At 47.4% G+C, this 16,412-nt stretch overlaps 2 protein-coding genes across 3 annotated transcripts in view; one reads left to right on the top strand and one right to left on the bottom strand.

The window, feature by feature from the left end:
* Positions 1 to 3,775, bottom strand: part of PEX3 (peroxisomal biogenesis factor 3) — a 101,563-nt gene extending 97,788 nt beyond the window's left edge. The window contains exons 1-2 of the mRNA XM_075339802.1: positions 3,674 to 3,775; positions 2,597 to 2,684 (exon numbers count right to left, since the gene is read on the bottom strand). Of these exons, the coding sequence (XP_075195917.1) occupies positions 2,597 to 2,666 (70 nt within the window). The 5' untranslated portion in view covers positions 2,667 to 2,684; positions 3,674 to 3,775. The remainder of the gene's footprint in view (positions 1 to 2,596; positions 2,685 to 3,673) is intronic.
* Positions 3,559 to 16,412, top strand: part of ADAT2 (adenosine deaminase tRNA specific 2) — a 59,622-nt gene continuing 46,768 nt past the window's right edge. For both annotated transcript variants that reach the window (XM_075339803.1, XM_075339804.1), the window contains exons 1-2: positions 3,559 to 3,816; positions 13,770 to 13,847. In XM_075339803.1, the coding sequence (XP_075195918.1) occupies positions 3,745 to 3,816; positions 13,770 to 13,847 (150 nt within the window). In that variant the 5' untranslated portion in view covers positions 3,559 to 3,744. The remainder of the gene's footprint in view (positions 3,817 to 13,769; positions 13,848 to 16,412) is intronic.

Raw genomic sequence — 16,412 nt, 5'->3', positions numbered from 1 at the left:
TCTTCTATTACTAAAAGTAACATTGCTGAGACAAGATTTTTAACTCAACGCTGAGGCCAGTTTACATGTGTAACCAGCACAACTTTGTGCCTATATTATGACTGTACATCACAGCATTAACACAGAACTAATGACCTGAACTAACAGCATAATAGGGAGCTATGTTGCTGTAAGCTTGGACACTAGACCAGTGGGACTTGCTTCCATATCCCGGGAACAAAAATATGTAGGCAGCCATTCTTCCACAATTTATGTGATGTGGGAAAAGAAGAATTGGAAATGATGGATTTCAGAACTGACAGCAGCCTTCTCTTTCCTCTGCCCCCCATTGAAATTTACATGAATATCGAAGTGATCAAACCAGTATATTAATGGCGAAACTTAGGAGACTGAGCTGTTGGCTTAGTGAGGAGTCACGTCTATGGCCAGATTAAGGCTAAATTCACATTTCCAATTCTAAATAACATTTGTTTGTTCAGTAACAGACAAAAGATAGTAGTGTCCAAAACCGAATCAGAAGGACATCGGTAATTATTGCGGCGTACACCTTGGCTCTGTTATGTGTCTTTTTTTAGAACAAAAAAAAAAAATGCAGAACTATCCCTAAACTATGAGTTGGTGTTTTTAAACCACATGATCAGGCAGCTCTATCGTGAAAGGTGCATCTGTTGCCAAAAAGTGGTTACAATGTTTTATAAAGAGTCTAATTGGAATCATCCACGGCATTAACACTCCTTCTCTGCATTATTAATAGGCGAGCCTTTACATTGCTTGCAAGCAATGGAGAACACTGTAATGAATAGATCCTGACCAAGTGATTATGAGGCCGTAGCCATCAGTTTCCTTTCAGCCCTTTGCCAAGTGCAGGTTTGGCCAGAGTAATGAGTACCTACACATCTGCATGGACATTTTCTACCTACTTGGCATTACCTTACATAAGACAAACATGACCCTTTGATACTTTCTTCAAATATTCCATAAATGCTGTGTACTCAGCTATGGTTACTCACTCATATTTGGCTAAGTTCCCATAAGCATATAAAATAATTATCCAAATGGGCGATTTTCATCTCAATTCTCATCTGCAAGGTAAAATTTACTAAAGCACATACAGTTTCCTAATTAATAACTGCAATTTATCTGTAAAAAATAGATGCTTATATGGTTGATCCATCTTGGATCCCATTTCTTTCCGCACCTACAAACTTGAATAGGAGATTCTCATCAGAAATACCAAAGAAACTAGTGCATGCTGTGATTCTTTTTTTTTTTTTTTTTTTTTTTAAGAACTGATTCGGTCTGCGAAAAAATATACACATCTGCATAGTTGAGCACATTGGTGATACAAGGTCAGATTTTTCATGGATAGAACCTGGACTGAAAAAACGGTCATGTGAACTTGGCCTTTGTCTGTACATAGGGATAAACAAAGAACTTAACCCCTTCACGACATATTCTGAACCCGCATCTTTGCCTGCACATGAATGATTTAATCAGTCAACATGTGCCTCTAACAGCAGCTGGTATACCGGATATTAACCAGTTAAATCCCGCTGTCAATCTCTGCGAGCTGGCATTCAAAGATCATGATTTCTGCTATACAGAGCAGTGGTGAAGCCCTGCTCTATAAAGCAGAAGATCACAGCTTCAAATACACTAATCAAAACAGAAGTTTAAAAAAAAATTAAAAAAAAAAAATTAAAAAACGGGAGGAAAAAAAAAAGTTCAAATCAACCCCTTCTGCCCAATTCATAATAAAAACAAAACAAAAAATAATACACATATTTGGTATTGCTGCATTCAGAAAAGTCTGACCTATCAAAATATAAAATAAATCAATCTGATCAGTAAACAGAGCAACAAGACTAACATTAAAAAAAACAGGATTAACTTTTTTTGGCAGCCCCAAAATAGAAATAAAATGCAATAAGAGGAGATTACAACACTATCCACCCCAAAATGGGATCAGTAAAAATCATCTCGAGGCGCAATATATAAATCATCACTGAGCTCCACATCCAGTAAAATTAGAACATTACAAGTTTCGGAAAATGGCGACAAAAGCAATTAGTTATTTATTTATTTTTTTTACAACGTACATAAGAAGAAAAAAACTATACATGTTTGGTATCTACTTACTCATCTGATTGGGGGAATCATATTGCCAGGTAAGTTTTACCATATAGTGAACATTCTAAATAATAATAAAAGAAAATTGTGGAATAGCACCTTGTTTTGCAATTTTACAGCATGTGGACAGTTTTTGCCTCCATTTTCCAGTGCATCACATGATAAAATGAACGGTATCATTCAAGAGTACAACTCATACCGCAACAAACAAGCCCTCATCTGGCGATATGGACAGAAAATAAAAAAAAGTTATGGCTCTTGGAAGAAGGGGAGGAAAGAACGAAAACGGATAATCATCATGGTGTGAAGCAGAAGCATTGGCTACAATGCTATACATGGTGAGCACACTGTTGGTGCAGCACTGGTTAGATGACGGGGCCCCATACATAAGGGAATTGCTTAATGTGAGAGGGCGACGGTTAGGATGAGGACCAAGCTCAGTAAGTTTTCACACAAAGAAAGTTACCTCCAGCAAATGCACCAAAGATGAGGAATTTTCTTTTATGACGCTTTAAGAAATTCCAAACCGAGAGCATGGCTGAGGTAAGACAGACCTGCAATGTAACAAAAAGAGAAAAGGAAATTAAATGTATAATGAGGAGAACTAGAGCTGCACTATGGAAATGCATCATGGCATAGCTAGAAATATAATATTAGAGATACTAAACAACGTTCAAATCATTTAACTGTGATATGTTCCTGTGGAGTAGAAGACGCAAGATCAGATTTATAGACGAATGCTACTCCAGTGTCATCTAGTGCCAGGTGCACGTGTGTGTGTAGATAAATACAGGGGGCTTCAAAAGAATGTATGCGCAGGAAATAAAGTTTATATGATAGTTCAAAGAGTGGATACATTTTTTTGAAGCACAATGTGTGTGTATATATTATATATACACATACATGCCTGCACATTTACCTGTCATGGAGATATCCCCCAGAATGGTAAGTGCTGGTACTATGCACCAGTCTTGGGTTTTTACCATTGGCACAGCGACAGTTGCGATACCCCAGTTCCCAACATTATGTCGCGGCCCGTGCCTGTCAGGGAATGCTGGGCGCTGTAGTGCCAAAAGCTCCAGTGAAGCTGCCGGCCTACAAGGCAGGCTGGGAATTCTGACAGCAACTGAGGAGCCAAAGGTTCCTGATCGCTGGTCTAGAGGGATCGCCATGTGCCAGGAAGGGTCCTGATGGCAAACTGCCAGGGCCTGATCTTAGCCATTGAGAGGCCATTATACAGAGTAAAGGTATGTTGGGGGGTACTGAATAAGGGCCTTGATGAATTCTGAATAGAGAGTTCTGGAAAGCATACATCCATAGGTCACTGCCACCTCACTGTCCACTGATTTACTATGTTAGTGTAAAGCCAATGCTATAAGCCTATAGGGAGCACAGTCCGCATACAACGTGACAGCAGGTGCAGAGCCACCACATCACTCCTGCGCTGCAGCATGGAGGCCCGTACACCGTGCTCCCCATAGGCACTGTCTGCACCTATACACATGCACCAGTGTCTGCGCCCTGTCATGTAAGTTTCCCATACTCAGCTATCAGCCGGCGCCTTCCGCCTCCCCGGGACAGAAACAAGTGAGCACCGCACAGCGCACCCAGCAAATGCTTCCTCCCACCGCAAAGAGCGCGCTTCCTGGTTCCGGGGCAACACGTGACCGGCCTGTTTCCATGCAGGTGAGTGGCAGGGGATGCGGGGATATGAGAGGTATGGTGCCCAGTGTGCCCGCCACGTCCGTACCCTGGGACACGCTGTGATATGGGCACTGCCTGCACATGTGAGGATGGCAGCCAAAGTACAGGAGCCGGCGACCATTGTAGTGTCATGTGTCTGCATGGCCATTGGTCACTAGAACGGTCATCTCTCCACATTCCTGGCCGGTATCCGTGGATGTCCCACAGCCATAGCTCTGCTTTCTGTTGTATTATAAAAAAGAAGAGGCATTAGAAGCTTCCCTTGGTGAAGCCGCCCGCCATCCATGTGCTGTGTTCTATGGTGACCCATTCATCTGAAAGTTGTGTATTTTCTGCAGACCATTCAGGCATGCGCACACCGAGACTTCCAAGCTGAATCCCTGGAAAAAAAAACGCTTTTAGTCTTTTATATAAGTATAAAACCCGTTCACTCTTCTTTTCTGCAGTCTGATGGGGAGTTTTCTTCCACTTCTTGTTTTCAAAATGCCTGGTGAGGAAAAATAAAGTGTATGCCCAGCTCCAGATGGAAACTGCTCCAGACTGGGCAAACTGTGTGCATGCCTTAAGACAGGGCTGGGGACCTTTCTACTGCCAAAGGCACTTTGGGTGAAGCGGTGGCCGGACCTGCCTCTCTTCCAGGGGGTGATGTTAGATGGTATTGCTGATGTTACTACTCTGTAGGTCTGTTTCGGGGTGGCATCAGTCTGGAGCACAGCTGACTGATACGTTTTCCAATGAACGGAATTGTTCCATCACAGGTGTATATCACACTACCGGTCTCCGCACTGATCAGGCATATATAGAGGACTCAGGCAGTGGGAGGTCTGCTGTATACTCATAGGAGACAGAGACTGCTGTATGAATGTATGTATATATATATATATCTCTATACTGTATATACATCACACAGGACGGTCAAATGCACAGCGCATGGAAGACACTGGGACAACTGCATGCACGGGAACATTGTACCTGCTGCCTTCATTATCAGGACAGGAATGGAGTGCAGAATGTACAAACTCCGCCAACAAAAAATTTCCTGACTCTGTCACTATCTAGCATCAGGACATATTCCTTCATGGCTTGTGCTGCAGCGTAAGGTAGTGAACACTGCGTGTGCCCACTCTTTGTCTAGGAAGGAATTAAAGGGCAACAGCCAATGCACTGCAAAACCCAAGAATCTGCCTGGGGGTTGAAGGAAACTACGTCGTGAACAGCTTGCAGGCTAGAGTTTCCCCACCCCGCCTTAGGCCGGTTTCACACATCCGGCTTTTTTCCGTTTTGCCGGATCCGGCGCTCTCCCGTACAGTTAATACAGTACAATGACAGCGCAACAAGCGCCGGTCACATGCTGTCATGTGACCCGGAAGTTACAGCGCTGTCATTGTACAGTATTAACTGTACGGGAGAGCGCCGGATCCGGCAAAACGGAAAAAAGCCGGATGTGTGAAACCAGCCTTAAAGGGAATGTGTCACCAGGCTTTTGCCCCCTAATAGCAGCATAACGTAGAGGCAGAAACCCTGATTCCAGTGGTGTATCACATACTGGGCTGCTTAGTGTAGTTTTGATAAAATCACTGTTTAATCAGCAGTAGATTATCATTAGAGGACTACTTGATGTGCTGCCATGTAGTCCAGCATATTCATGTTCTCTGTATAACTGCTAGACCCGCAGCACAGAAATTGGTTTGATCAAAATAACAGCAAACATCTCAGTAAGCGACACATTGCTAGAATCAGGGACTCTATATTATGATGACCTCAGATAGGTGAGCAAAAACCTGGTGACAGATTCGCAGCCATTTGGGATCCAGAAGAATTGGCTCATTTTGATGAACAGACTCAAGTGATACAGAGCATTAAAAAGAGCTGGAATGCCCATCACTAAATGTCTCTTCAGGGAGGAAGGAGACGAACTCTAGCGCCACCTATTGGAAGTAGCATTCCTAAAAAGTGACCCTTTAACCTATTATCTACCAATGTCCTTTTTCTTTGTCGCTCCTAATTGGGAGACCCAGACAATTGGGTGTATAGCTACTGCCTCCGGAGGCCACACAAAGTATTACACTTAAAAGTGTAAAGCCCCTCCCCTTCTGCCTATACACCCCCCGTGGGATCACGGGCTCCTCAGTTTTCATGCTTTGTGCGAAGGAGGTCAGACATCCACGCATAGCTCCACTGTTTAGTCAGCAGCAGCTGCTGACTATGTCGGATGGAAGAAAAGAGGGCCCATACTAGGGCCCCCAGCATGCTCCCTTCTCACCCCACTTTTGTCGGCGGTGTTTGTTAAGGTTGAGGTACCCATTGCGGGTACGGAGGCTGGAGCCCACATGCTGCATCCTTCCCCATCCCCCTTAGGGCTCTGGGTGAAGTGGGATTTTACCGGTCTCCAGGCACTGAGACCGTGCTCCATCCACAGCCCCTGGGGAATCTGCTGGATATGGAGCTGAGTATCGTCAGGGACAGGGCCCTGCTACGTCAAGGTACTCTGTGTCCCCATAGACCGCGCGCAGACACACTGCACCATTGCTGGGTGTGTTAGTGCGCCGGGGACAACAGCGCTGCGCGCTTGTGCCATACTAACTACAGCTTGCTGAGGGAGTCAATGTATTGGGAACTGCCGCGCCTGCCGCTGCTGTCAGTTTTACACTGCGGCGCGGCTGGGACTTGTGGTGCGCCGGGGACTTCCGCGCTGGCCGTGCATATATGACGGCCGCGCTTATTACTCGAGTCCCCGGCTTTTGCGGCCTAGTTTCGTTTCGTTCCCGCCCCCAGGCCTGCCAGTCAGGGGAAGGGCGGGACGCTGTACAGAACGTCAGCGCCGAGGGCTGGAGTCTACTTTACATACTCCAGCCCTCACACTGGGCACAGTGGGACGCCAGTTTCCCACACTTTGTCTGAGGCACGCCCACAGTCCGCCCCTCTTCACAGAACGCCGGCAGCCATTCCAGTCTGAGCTGGAGAGGGGAGACAAGTTCTGGGAGACCCAGACACGGGATTCTGGCAACCACACACCCGCTTTTGAGCGGGCGGTAAGCGGCACCTCTGGTGCTGACCCCACTAGTGCCGAAGTGTACAATTGTATTTTTATGCTTGCATGCTATACATTGCACTGTACGGTCGCTGGTGATTCTTGGCTATATACCCTCCTAGATTGCTCAGAGGAGACAACAGCATGTCGTCCGCAAAAAGCAAGGGTGCCAAGGCACAGGCTTTCTATGCTGCTTGTACCGCATGTGAGGCTACTCTACCGGCAGGTTCCACTGACCCCCATTGTGTGCAGTGCTCGGCCCCTGTGGCACTTGCTCGGCCGGGGCCTCTGCTAGAGGTGACCCAGGGAGAACCACCTGTGAATACTGTCCAGGTGACGGGGACAGAGTTTGCAGTTTTTGCTGATAGATTGTCTGTGACTATGACTAAAATTCTAGAAACTTTGCAGTCTAGACCAGTAACTCAGACCATGGGCACGGTTGAATCATTGCTCCCTGGTCCCCCTCAGTTGGAACAGCTCCGGGCTCCGGGGGTGTCCCATGCATCCCAGGGTGACGGCTCTGACACGGACGACAGTCCCAGACAGCCTAAGCGAGCTCGCTATGAGCGGCCCTCGACTTCATCACACTGGTCAGGGTCCCAGCAGGAGGACTCTCTGTGTGATGAGGCGGAGGTAGCTGATCAGGATTCTGATCCTGAGACCGCTCTCAATTTGGATACACCTGATGGTGACGCCATAGTGAATGATCTTATAGCGTCCATCAATAGAATGTTGGATATTTCTCCCCCAGCTCCTCCGGTGGAGGAGTCAGCTTCACAGCAGGAGAAATTCCATTTCAGGTATCCCAAGCGTAAATTAAGTACTTTTCTGGACCACTCTGACTTTAGAGAGGCAGTCCAGAAACACCACGCTTATCCAGATAAGCGTTTCTCTAAACGGCTTAAGGATACACGTTATCCCTTTCCCCCTGACGTGGTCAAAGGCTGGACCCAGTGTCCCAAGGTGGATCCTCCAATCTCCAGGCTTGCGGCTAGATCCATAGTTGCAGTGGAGGATGGGGCTGCACTTAAAGATGCCACTGACAGACAGATGGAGCTCTGGTTGAAATCCATCTATGAAGCTATCGGCGCGTCGTTTGCTCCAGCATTCGCAGCCGTATGGGCACTCCAAGCTATTTCAGCTGGTCTTACACAGATTGACACGGTCACACGTACATCTGTTCCGCAGGTGGCATCCTTAACCTCTCAAATGTCTGCATTTGCGTCTTACGCGATTAATGCTGTTCTGGACTCTACGAGCCGTACGGCAGTGGCGTCCGCCAACTCCGTGGTTTTACGCAGAGCCTTGTGGTTAAGGGAATGGAAGGCAGATTCTGCTTCCAAAAAGTGCTTAACCAGTTTGCCATTTTCTGGTGACCGACTGTTTGGTGAGCGTTTGGATGAAATCATTAAACAGTCCAAGGGTAAGGATTCATCCTTACCTCAGCCCAGACAAAACAAACCCCAACAGAGGAGGGGACAGTCGGGGTTTCGGTCCTTTCGGGGCTCGGGCAGGTCCCAATTCTCCTCGTCCAAAAGGACTCAAAAGGATCAGAGGAGCTCAGATTCTTGGCGGGCTCAGTCACGCCCAAAAAAGACAGCCGGAAGACCCGCTACCAAGGCGGCTTCCTCATGACTTTCGGCCTCCTCTCTCCGCATCCTCGGTCGGTGGCAGGCTCTCCCGCTTTGGCGACATTTGGCTGCCACAGGTCCAAGACCGTTGGGTGAGAGACATTCTGTCCCACGGGTACAGGATAGAGTTCAGTTCTCGTCCTCCAACTCGATTCTTCAGAACGTCTCCGCCTCCCGACCGAGCCGATGCTCTTCTGCAGGCGGTGTGCACTCTAAAGGCAGAAGGAGTGGTGATCCCTGTTCCTCTTCAGCAGCAAGGTCACGGTTTTTACTCCAATTTGTTTGTGGTACCAAAAAAGGACGGGTCTTTCCGTCCCGTTCTGGACCTAAAACTTCTCAACAAGCACGTGAAAACCAGACGGTTCCGGATGGAATCCCTCCGCTCCGTCATCGCCGCAATGTCTCAAGGAGATTTCCTAGCATCAATAGACATCAAGGATGCTTATCTCCACGTGCCGATTGCTCCAGAGCACCAGCGTTTTTTACGCTTCGTTATAGGAGACGAACACCTTCAGTTCGTAGCTCTGCCTTTCGGTCTGGCGACAGCCCCACGGGTCTTCACCAAGGTCATGGCAGCAGTAGTAGCAGTCCTGCACTCTCAGGGACACTCTGTGATCCCTTACTTAGACGATCTGCTTGTCAAGGCGCCCTCTCAAGAGGCATGCCAACACAGCCTGAACATTGCACTGGAGACTCTCCAGAGTTTCGGGTGGATCATCAACTTTTCCAAGTCAAATCTGACCCCGACCCAATCGCTAACATATCTTGGCATGGAGTTTCATACTCTCTCAGCGATAGTGAAGCTTCCGCTGGACAAACAGCGTTCACTACAGACAGGGGTGCAATCTCTCCTTCAAGACCAGTCACACCCCTTGAGACGCCTCATGCACTTCCTGGGGAAGATGGTAGCAGCAATGGAGGCAGTCCCTTTCGCGCAGTTTCATCTGCGTCCACTACAATGGGACATTCTCCGCCAATGGGACGGGAAGTCGACGTCCCTCGACAGGAACGTCTCCCTTTCTCAGGCGGCCAAGGAATCTCTTCGGTGGTGGCTTCTTCCCACCTCATTGTCGAAAGGAAAGTCCTTCCTACCCCCATCCTGGGCGGTGGTCACGACAGACGCGAGTCTATCAGGGTGGGGAGCAGTTTTTCTCCACCACAGGGCTCAAGGTACGTGGACTCAGCAAGAGTCCACCCTTCAGATCAATGTTCTGGAAATCAGAGCAGTGTATCTTGCCCTACAAGCCTTCCAGCAGTGGCTGGAAGGCAAGCAGATCCGAATTCAGTCGGACAACTCCACAGCGGTGGCATACATCAACCACCAAGGAGGAACACGCAGTCGGCAAGCCTTCCAGGAAGTCCGGCGGATTCTGACGTGGGTGGAAGACACGGCATCCACCATATCCGCAGTTCACATCCCAGGCGTGGACAACTGGGAAGCAGACTTCCTCAGTCGCCAGGGTATGGACGCAGGGGAATGGTCTCTTCACCCGGACGTGTTTCAGGAGATCTGTCGCCGCTGGGGGATGCCGGACGTCGACCTAATGGCGTCCCGGCACAACAACAAGGTCCCGGCTTTCATGGCACGGTCTCACGATCACCGAGCTCTGGCGGCGGACGCCTTAGTTCAAGATTGGTCGCAGTTCCGGCTACCTTATGTGTTCCCACCTCTGGCACTGTTGCCCAGAGTGCTGCGCAAGATCAGGTCCGACTGCCGCCGCGCCATCCTCGTCGCTCCAGACTGGCCGAGGAGGTCATCGTACCCGGATCTGTGGCACCTCATGGTAGGCCAACCGTGGGCACTACCAGACCGACCAGACTTGCTGTCTCAAGGGCCGTTTTTCCATCGGAATTCTGCGGCCCTGAACCTGACTGTGTGGCCATTGAGTCCTGGATCCTAGCGTATTCAGGATTATCTCAAGAGGTCATTGCCACCATGAGACAGGCTAGAAAACCAACCTCCGCCAAGATCTACCACAGGACGTGGAAGATATTCTTATCTTGGTGCTCTGCTCAGGGAGTTTCTCCCTGGCCATTTGCATTGCCTACATTTCTTTCCTTCCTGCAATCCGGTTTGGAAAAAGGTTTGTCGCTCGGCTCCCTTAAAGGACAAGTCTCAGCGCTATCTGTATTTTTTCAGAAGCGCCTAGCACGACTTCCTCAGGTACGCACGTTCCTGCAAGGGGTTTGTCATATCGTCCCTCCTTACAAGCGGCCGTTAGAGCCCTGGGATCTGAACAGGGTTCTAATTGCTCTCCAGAAGCCGCCTTTCGAGCCTATGAGGGATGTTTCCCTTTCTCGCCTTTCACAGAAAGTGGCTTTTCTAGTAGCGGTCACGTCTCTTCGGAGAGTGTCCGAGCTAGCAGCGCTGTCATGCAAATCTCCCTTCCTGGTGATTCACCAGGACAAGGTGGTTCTGCGCCCGATTCCGGAGTTTCTCCCTAAGGTGGTATCCCCCTTTCATCTCAATCAGGATATCTCCTTACCTTCTTTGTGTCCTCATCCAGTTCATCAATGTGAAAAGGATTTGCATTTGTTGGATCTGGTGAGAGCACTCAGAATCTACATTTCCCGCACGGCGCCCCTGCGCCGCTCGGATGCACTCTTTGTCCTTGTCGCTGGTCAGCGTAAAGGGTCGCAAGCTTCCAAATCCACCCTGGCTCGGTGGATCAAGGAACCAATTCTTGAAGCCTACCGTTCTGCTGGGCTTCCGGTTCTCTCAGGGCTGAAGGCCCATTCTACCAGAGCCGTGGGTGCGTCCTGGGCATTACGGCACCAGGCTACGGCTCAGCAGGTGTGCCAGGCGGCTACCTGGTCGAGTCTGCACACTTTTACCAAGCATTATCAGGTGCATACCTACGCTTCGGCGGACGCCAGCCTAGGTAGACAAGTCCTTCAGGCGGCGGTTGCCCACCTGTAGGAAAGGGCTGTTTTACGGTCCTATCACGAGGTGTTATTTTACCCACCCAGGGACTGCTTTTGGACGTCCCAATTGTCTGGGTCTCCCAATTAGGAGCGACAAAGAAGAAGGGAATTTTGTTTACTTACCGTAAATTCCTTTTCTTCTAGCTCCAATTGGGAGACCCAGCACTCGCCCTGTTTTCTTAGGGATTTTTGTTTTTTCGGGTACACATGTTGTTCATGTTGAATGGTTTCAGTTCTCCGATGTTTCTTCGGATTGAATTTGTTTTTAAACCAGTTATTGGCTTTCCTCCTTCTTGCTTTTGCACTAAAACTGAGGAGCCCGTGATCCCACGGGGGGTGTATAGGCAGAAGGGGAGGGGCTTTACACTTTTAAGTGTAATGCTTTGTGTGGCCTCCGGAGGCAGTAGCTATACACCCAATTGTCTGGGTCTCCCAATTGGAGCTAGAAGAAAAGGAATTTACGGTAAGTAAACAAAATTCCCTTCTTTTGGGACGCCTAATCTTTTGTTTAAAATTCATTAAATTAATCATTAATTTATTTAATTTATACATTGCATTCATTAATTTTGCTTAAATTTCATTTTCATTTTTAATTTTTTTTTCATTAAAAATCTGTCATTTAATAAAAAAAAAATGAAAATTTCTAATTTGGCAAGTAATTGGTTAAGTAGCCTTGTCATATGACTGAGGATTTATGCCAGATCAGAACCTCAAGGGCACTAGAGTTTGTCTCCTTCCTCCCTGGAGAGACGATTTGCATATTTCCCAGAGGAGGATTGCAGCTATAAAGGGGGTGTTACACGCAGCAATATCGCTGGTGAAAGTGCCCGCCCCCGTCGTTTGTGCGTCACGGGCAAATCGCTGCCTGTGACGCACAAAATCGTTAGGATCCATCACACACACTTACCTGCCTACCGACGTCGCTGTTGCCGGCGAACCGCCTCCTTTCTAAGGGGGCGGTTCGTGCGGCGTCACTAAGCGGCCGCCCAATAGAAGCGGAGGGGCGGAGATGAGCAGGACGTAACATCCCGCCCACCTCCTTCCTTCCGCATTGCCGGCGGCCGCAGGTAGGCTGTAGTTCGTCGTTCCCAAGGTGTCACATGTAGCGATGTGTGCTGCCTCAGGAACGACGAACAACCTCCGTCCTCTACAATCAACAATTTTTTAAAAAGGAACGACGTGTCAATGATGGACGATAAGGTGAGTATTTTCCATCGTTAACGGTCGCTCCTTGCTGTCACACACAACGACGTCGCTAACGATGCCGGATGTGCATCACGGAATCTGTGACCCTGGCGATATATCGTTAGATCCGTCGTTGCGTGTAACGGTGCCTTAAGACTTCTCACTGGCAGCCAGATTGGTTTGTCAGTCACTGCAAGGAGAACAGTTTTCCCCTTAGAGCCCATCACTAATCCTTGCATCTCCCACACCGAGAAACCTAAGCTATAATGCGGACATGCTCCCTCTAGCATGTCACTGCCTGCTTATGGTTTGGCAATTCATAACTGGGGAAGAAATACATGTCCCAGTGAAAACTAACTGGTTACAGTCACTATGACTTACATATTTTTTACTTATTAGCCAATACTTTGTTTGCTAATATATTTGCAACGAAGAAACAAAATAAAAAAAACACATTTTATTCCACTATTACATCATATGTCCAGTTTGACATGAAAAATTTGGTGAAAGGTCTACTTTAAACATATAAATGTGGTGCAAGAAATTAAATAGTTTATTTTTTTAGTCACAAATCAAAGGGGTTCTCCGGTCTAAATCCACAAGTCTGCAGTCACTCTGTCACTCTATGTGACTGCAGACTTGTGGATCCTCTCACATCGCATCCTTACATGGGATACGCATACTCCCATCTAGTCGGATTCTGGCTGGGAATATGCATATCATATGCTCATGTCCACATGACCTCCGTTCCCAGCTCTGGTACGGGCAAATCCTCGCAACGCACCGTGCTTTCGATGTAAGGATTCATAAGTCTGCAGTCATATAGTCAGTAGACTTGTGGATTTTGACCAAAAAAACCCTTTAAGCAGATTTCTGACTTGTGTTTGTATGAATCCTTTGTCTGCTCTACATGCTCCCCGAGAAACTATCCACAATGCAGATGGTGAAGTCTGCGCTCTTCAACTTCTACCCCACTCCCTGGCTCACCTAAATTGTTAATAAACTGTCAATAAAGGTGAGGTTGGTCGGGACCTGCGCAGCCGATTCTTCTCTTCATTCCAGCATTTCATCAAAACATAGACACCTGAAATAAGGGAGCATATTCCTGTTCCATGTTTCCAATGGTTTATGGTTTTATTAGACATAATATTTACTTATTTTAGTGCATATTATCTGGAAGAATGGATACACCAGAGATGACTGAGGAGATGAAGCAATGGATGGACAAAGCCTTTCAAATGGTATGGATAGAGTATGGTGTCCTTTTAAAATGAATCTTCTATGATAACTTATTGGTAGCCCCTTGAGGAATGTCCCACTTTAGCTTAGTCTTTGACTTAGGGGTACTTTGCACACTATGACATTGCTAGCCGATGCTGCAATGTCGAGCACAATAGTCCCCGCAGTCATATCTTGTGATAGTTGCCGTAGCGAACATTATCGCTGCGGCAGCTTCACATGGACTTACCTGCCCTGCGACGTCGCTCTGGCAGGCAAACCGCCTCTTTCCTAAGGGGGCGGGTCGTGCGGCATCACAGCGATGTCACACGGCAAGTGGCCAATAGAAGTGGAGGGGCGGAGATGAGTGGGACGTAAACATCCCACCCACCTCCGTCTTTCCGCATAGCCGGCGTGAGACGCGGTGACGCAGGTAGATGTTCCTCGCTCCTGCGGCTTCACACACAGCGATGTGTGCTGCCGCAGGAACGGGGAACAACATCGTACCGTTGCTGCAGCGAAATTATGAAAATGTCGAACACTACACCGATGATACGATAACGGCGCATTTGTTCTCGTTAATCGTATCAAAAAAGATTTACACACTACGATATCGGCAGCGAGGCCGGATGTGCGTCACTTTTGATTTGACCCCACCGACATCGCACCTGCGATGTTGCAGTGTGCAAAGTACCCCTAAGTCTCTGAAAAGACCCACCTTTTCATGCTATCAGTCAAGTATGTACAGTATCTAGCAATACCTGGACCGTCTACAGTCTGACCGAACCAAATCTAGATCACCATGTTATGTTGAACTATGACTAGTACACTTTATCTGTGTGTTTGCCACAATAATGGCTGCAAATACTGGAAACTCAATTTTCAGGGTAGATGCTGTTGTTTGATGCTAACTAGAGATCACTGATGTGTGGCTTCTTAATGGTTTCTGGATGACAATGATATTTAGGACTTTATTAAAGTATTCCGACGGGCACGCCTTTTCCTAGGAAGTTGTGTTCATGTTATGGGTTGGCATACCCAATTATCAAAACATATTTTAAAAAAACGGAACTCACATAAATCTTTTCTTTTAGATTTTTTTATTTCCATAATTCCTACAAAGTGGTCATTAATGATGTGTTTCAGCTTGTATGCTCAAGCTTTTCTCAAATACTGTATTATTTGAGAAAGGCTTGAGCATACAGGCTGAAACTCTTCATTGATCTTTTTTGTATGGAATTATGGAAATAAAGATCTAAAGTTGAAGAAGATTTACAGTATGTGAGTGCTGATGTTTGCAATATCTATTGCTATTTAATTGTGATGAGCGAGCACTACCTTGCTCAGTACTGTTAACCAGCACTCTGAAGCTCAGATTGGCTCAACTTGTGTACAAAGTATAATGGAAGTCAATGGCAAGCTCGAGCATTTGTCCGGAAGATCTTCCAGACAGATGCTCGAGCTTCCCATTAACTTTCATTATACTCTGTACACAAGTCGAGCCCATCCAAGATTCCAACTGCTCGTTAAGAGTACCGAGCACTGAAACGTGGTAGTGCTCACTCATCAATACTATTTAAGGCCCCCTTCACACGTCCGTGAAAATCACGCATGTGTTTCACGGACGTGTAAAGGGTGCGTGTTCCCCTCCGTGTGCCGTGTTTATGGCACTACGTGTGTTCTCCGTGTGCTATAAGTAATAACACACGGAGAACGGAAAACCCCGCCTTACCTTTTTCTTCTGGAGCTGTCTGTGGTGCTGAACGACAGTGTCCGGCACAGGCCACGCCCCGCTGACGCTGCTTCCGGCCCCCAGTGAAGAAGATGCGTTGTTCAAATTCACTGGGGGACGGATGCAGGTGACAGCCGCGGCAGAGACTGCAGGACTCGTGCAGGTGAGTATGTGTTTTTTGTTTTAAAATTACATGTGTGTTTCTCCGGTGCGTGTCACGCATCCATGTGGTATGTGTGCGGGCCCGTGCTGCCGGAGAAACACGGATATGCATCCGTGTGGTGCACACGGGCTCACATGTGCTCCACACGGAGGCATGGGCCAATGGCTGCACACGTGCATGCACATAAACACATTGATTTTAATGGGTTTACGTGTGCCCGTGTCTCCGGTACATGCGGGCACGGACCTAGCACGTACCGGCGACACGTGCGTCTGAAGGGGGCCTAAGGGACTAGTCTAAGATCCTATTCCAATATGTAGTAGGTGTAATAAAAATAATAATATTAGCAAATACCTACAATTAGAAATGGAATGTATTTCTTCTGATTCACTATGTCGCTTACCTGAAATTCAGGGCATTGCAGGACCTTAGGTATCCATAGTTACGACCATGCATATAGTTAGTTGCTTGTGGTCATAACCATGGATACCTAAGGTCCTGCAATGCCCTGAATTTCAGCTAAGTGACATAGTGAATCAGAAGCACTATGTTACATTTCTAATTGGAGGTATTTGCTAATATTATTATTGTTCCTACTTCATATTGTAATAGGATCTTGGAGATGGGAATACTCCTTTTAAACTTTTTGTTTTGTATCCTAGTTCCCCACAATTTAATAATGGATGATTTCTC

Source organism: Anomaloglossus baeobatrachus, chromosome 3 (assembly GCF_048569485.1).
Source record: "Anomaloglossus baeobatrachus isolate aAnoBae1 chromosome 3, aAnoBae1.hap1, whole genome shotgun sequence".
Lineage (NCBI taxonomy): Eukaryota > Metazoa > Chordata > Amphibia > Anura > Aromobatidae > Anomaloglossus > Anomaloglossus baeobatrachus.
This window is presented reverse-complemented; position numbering and strand designations above follow the sequence as displayed.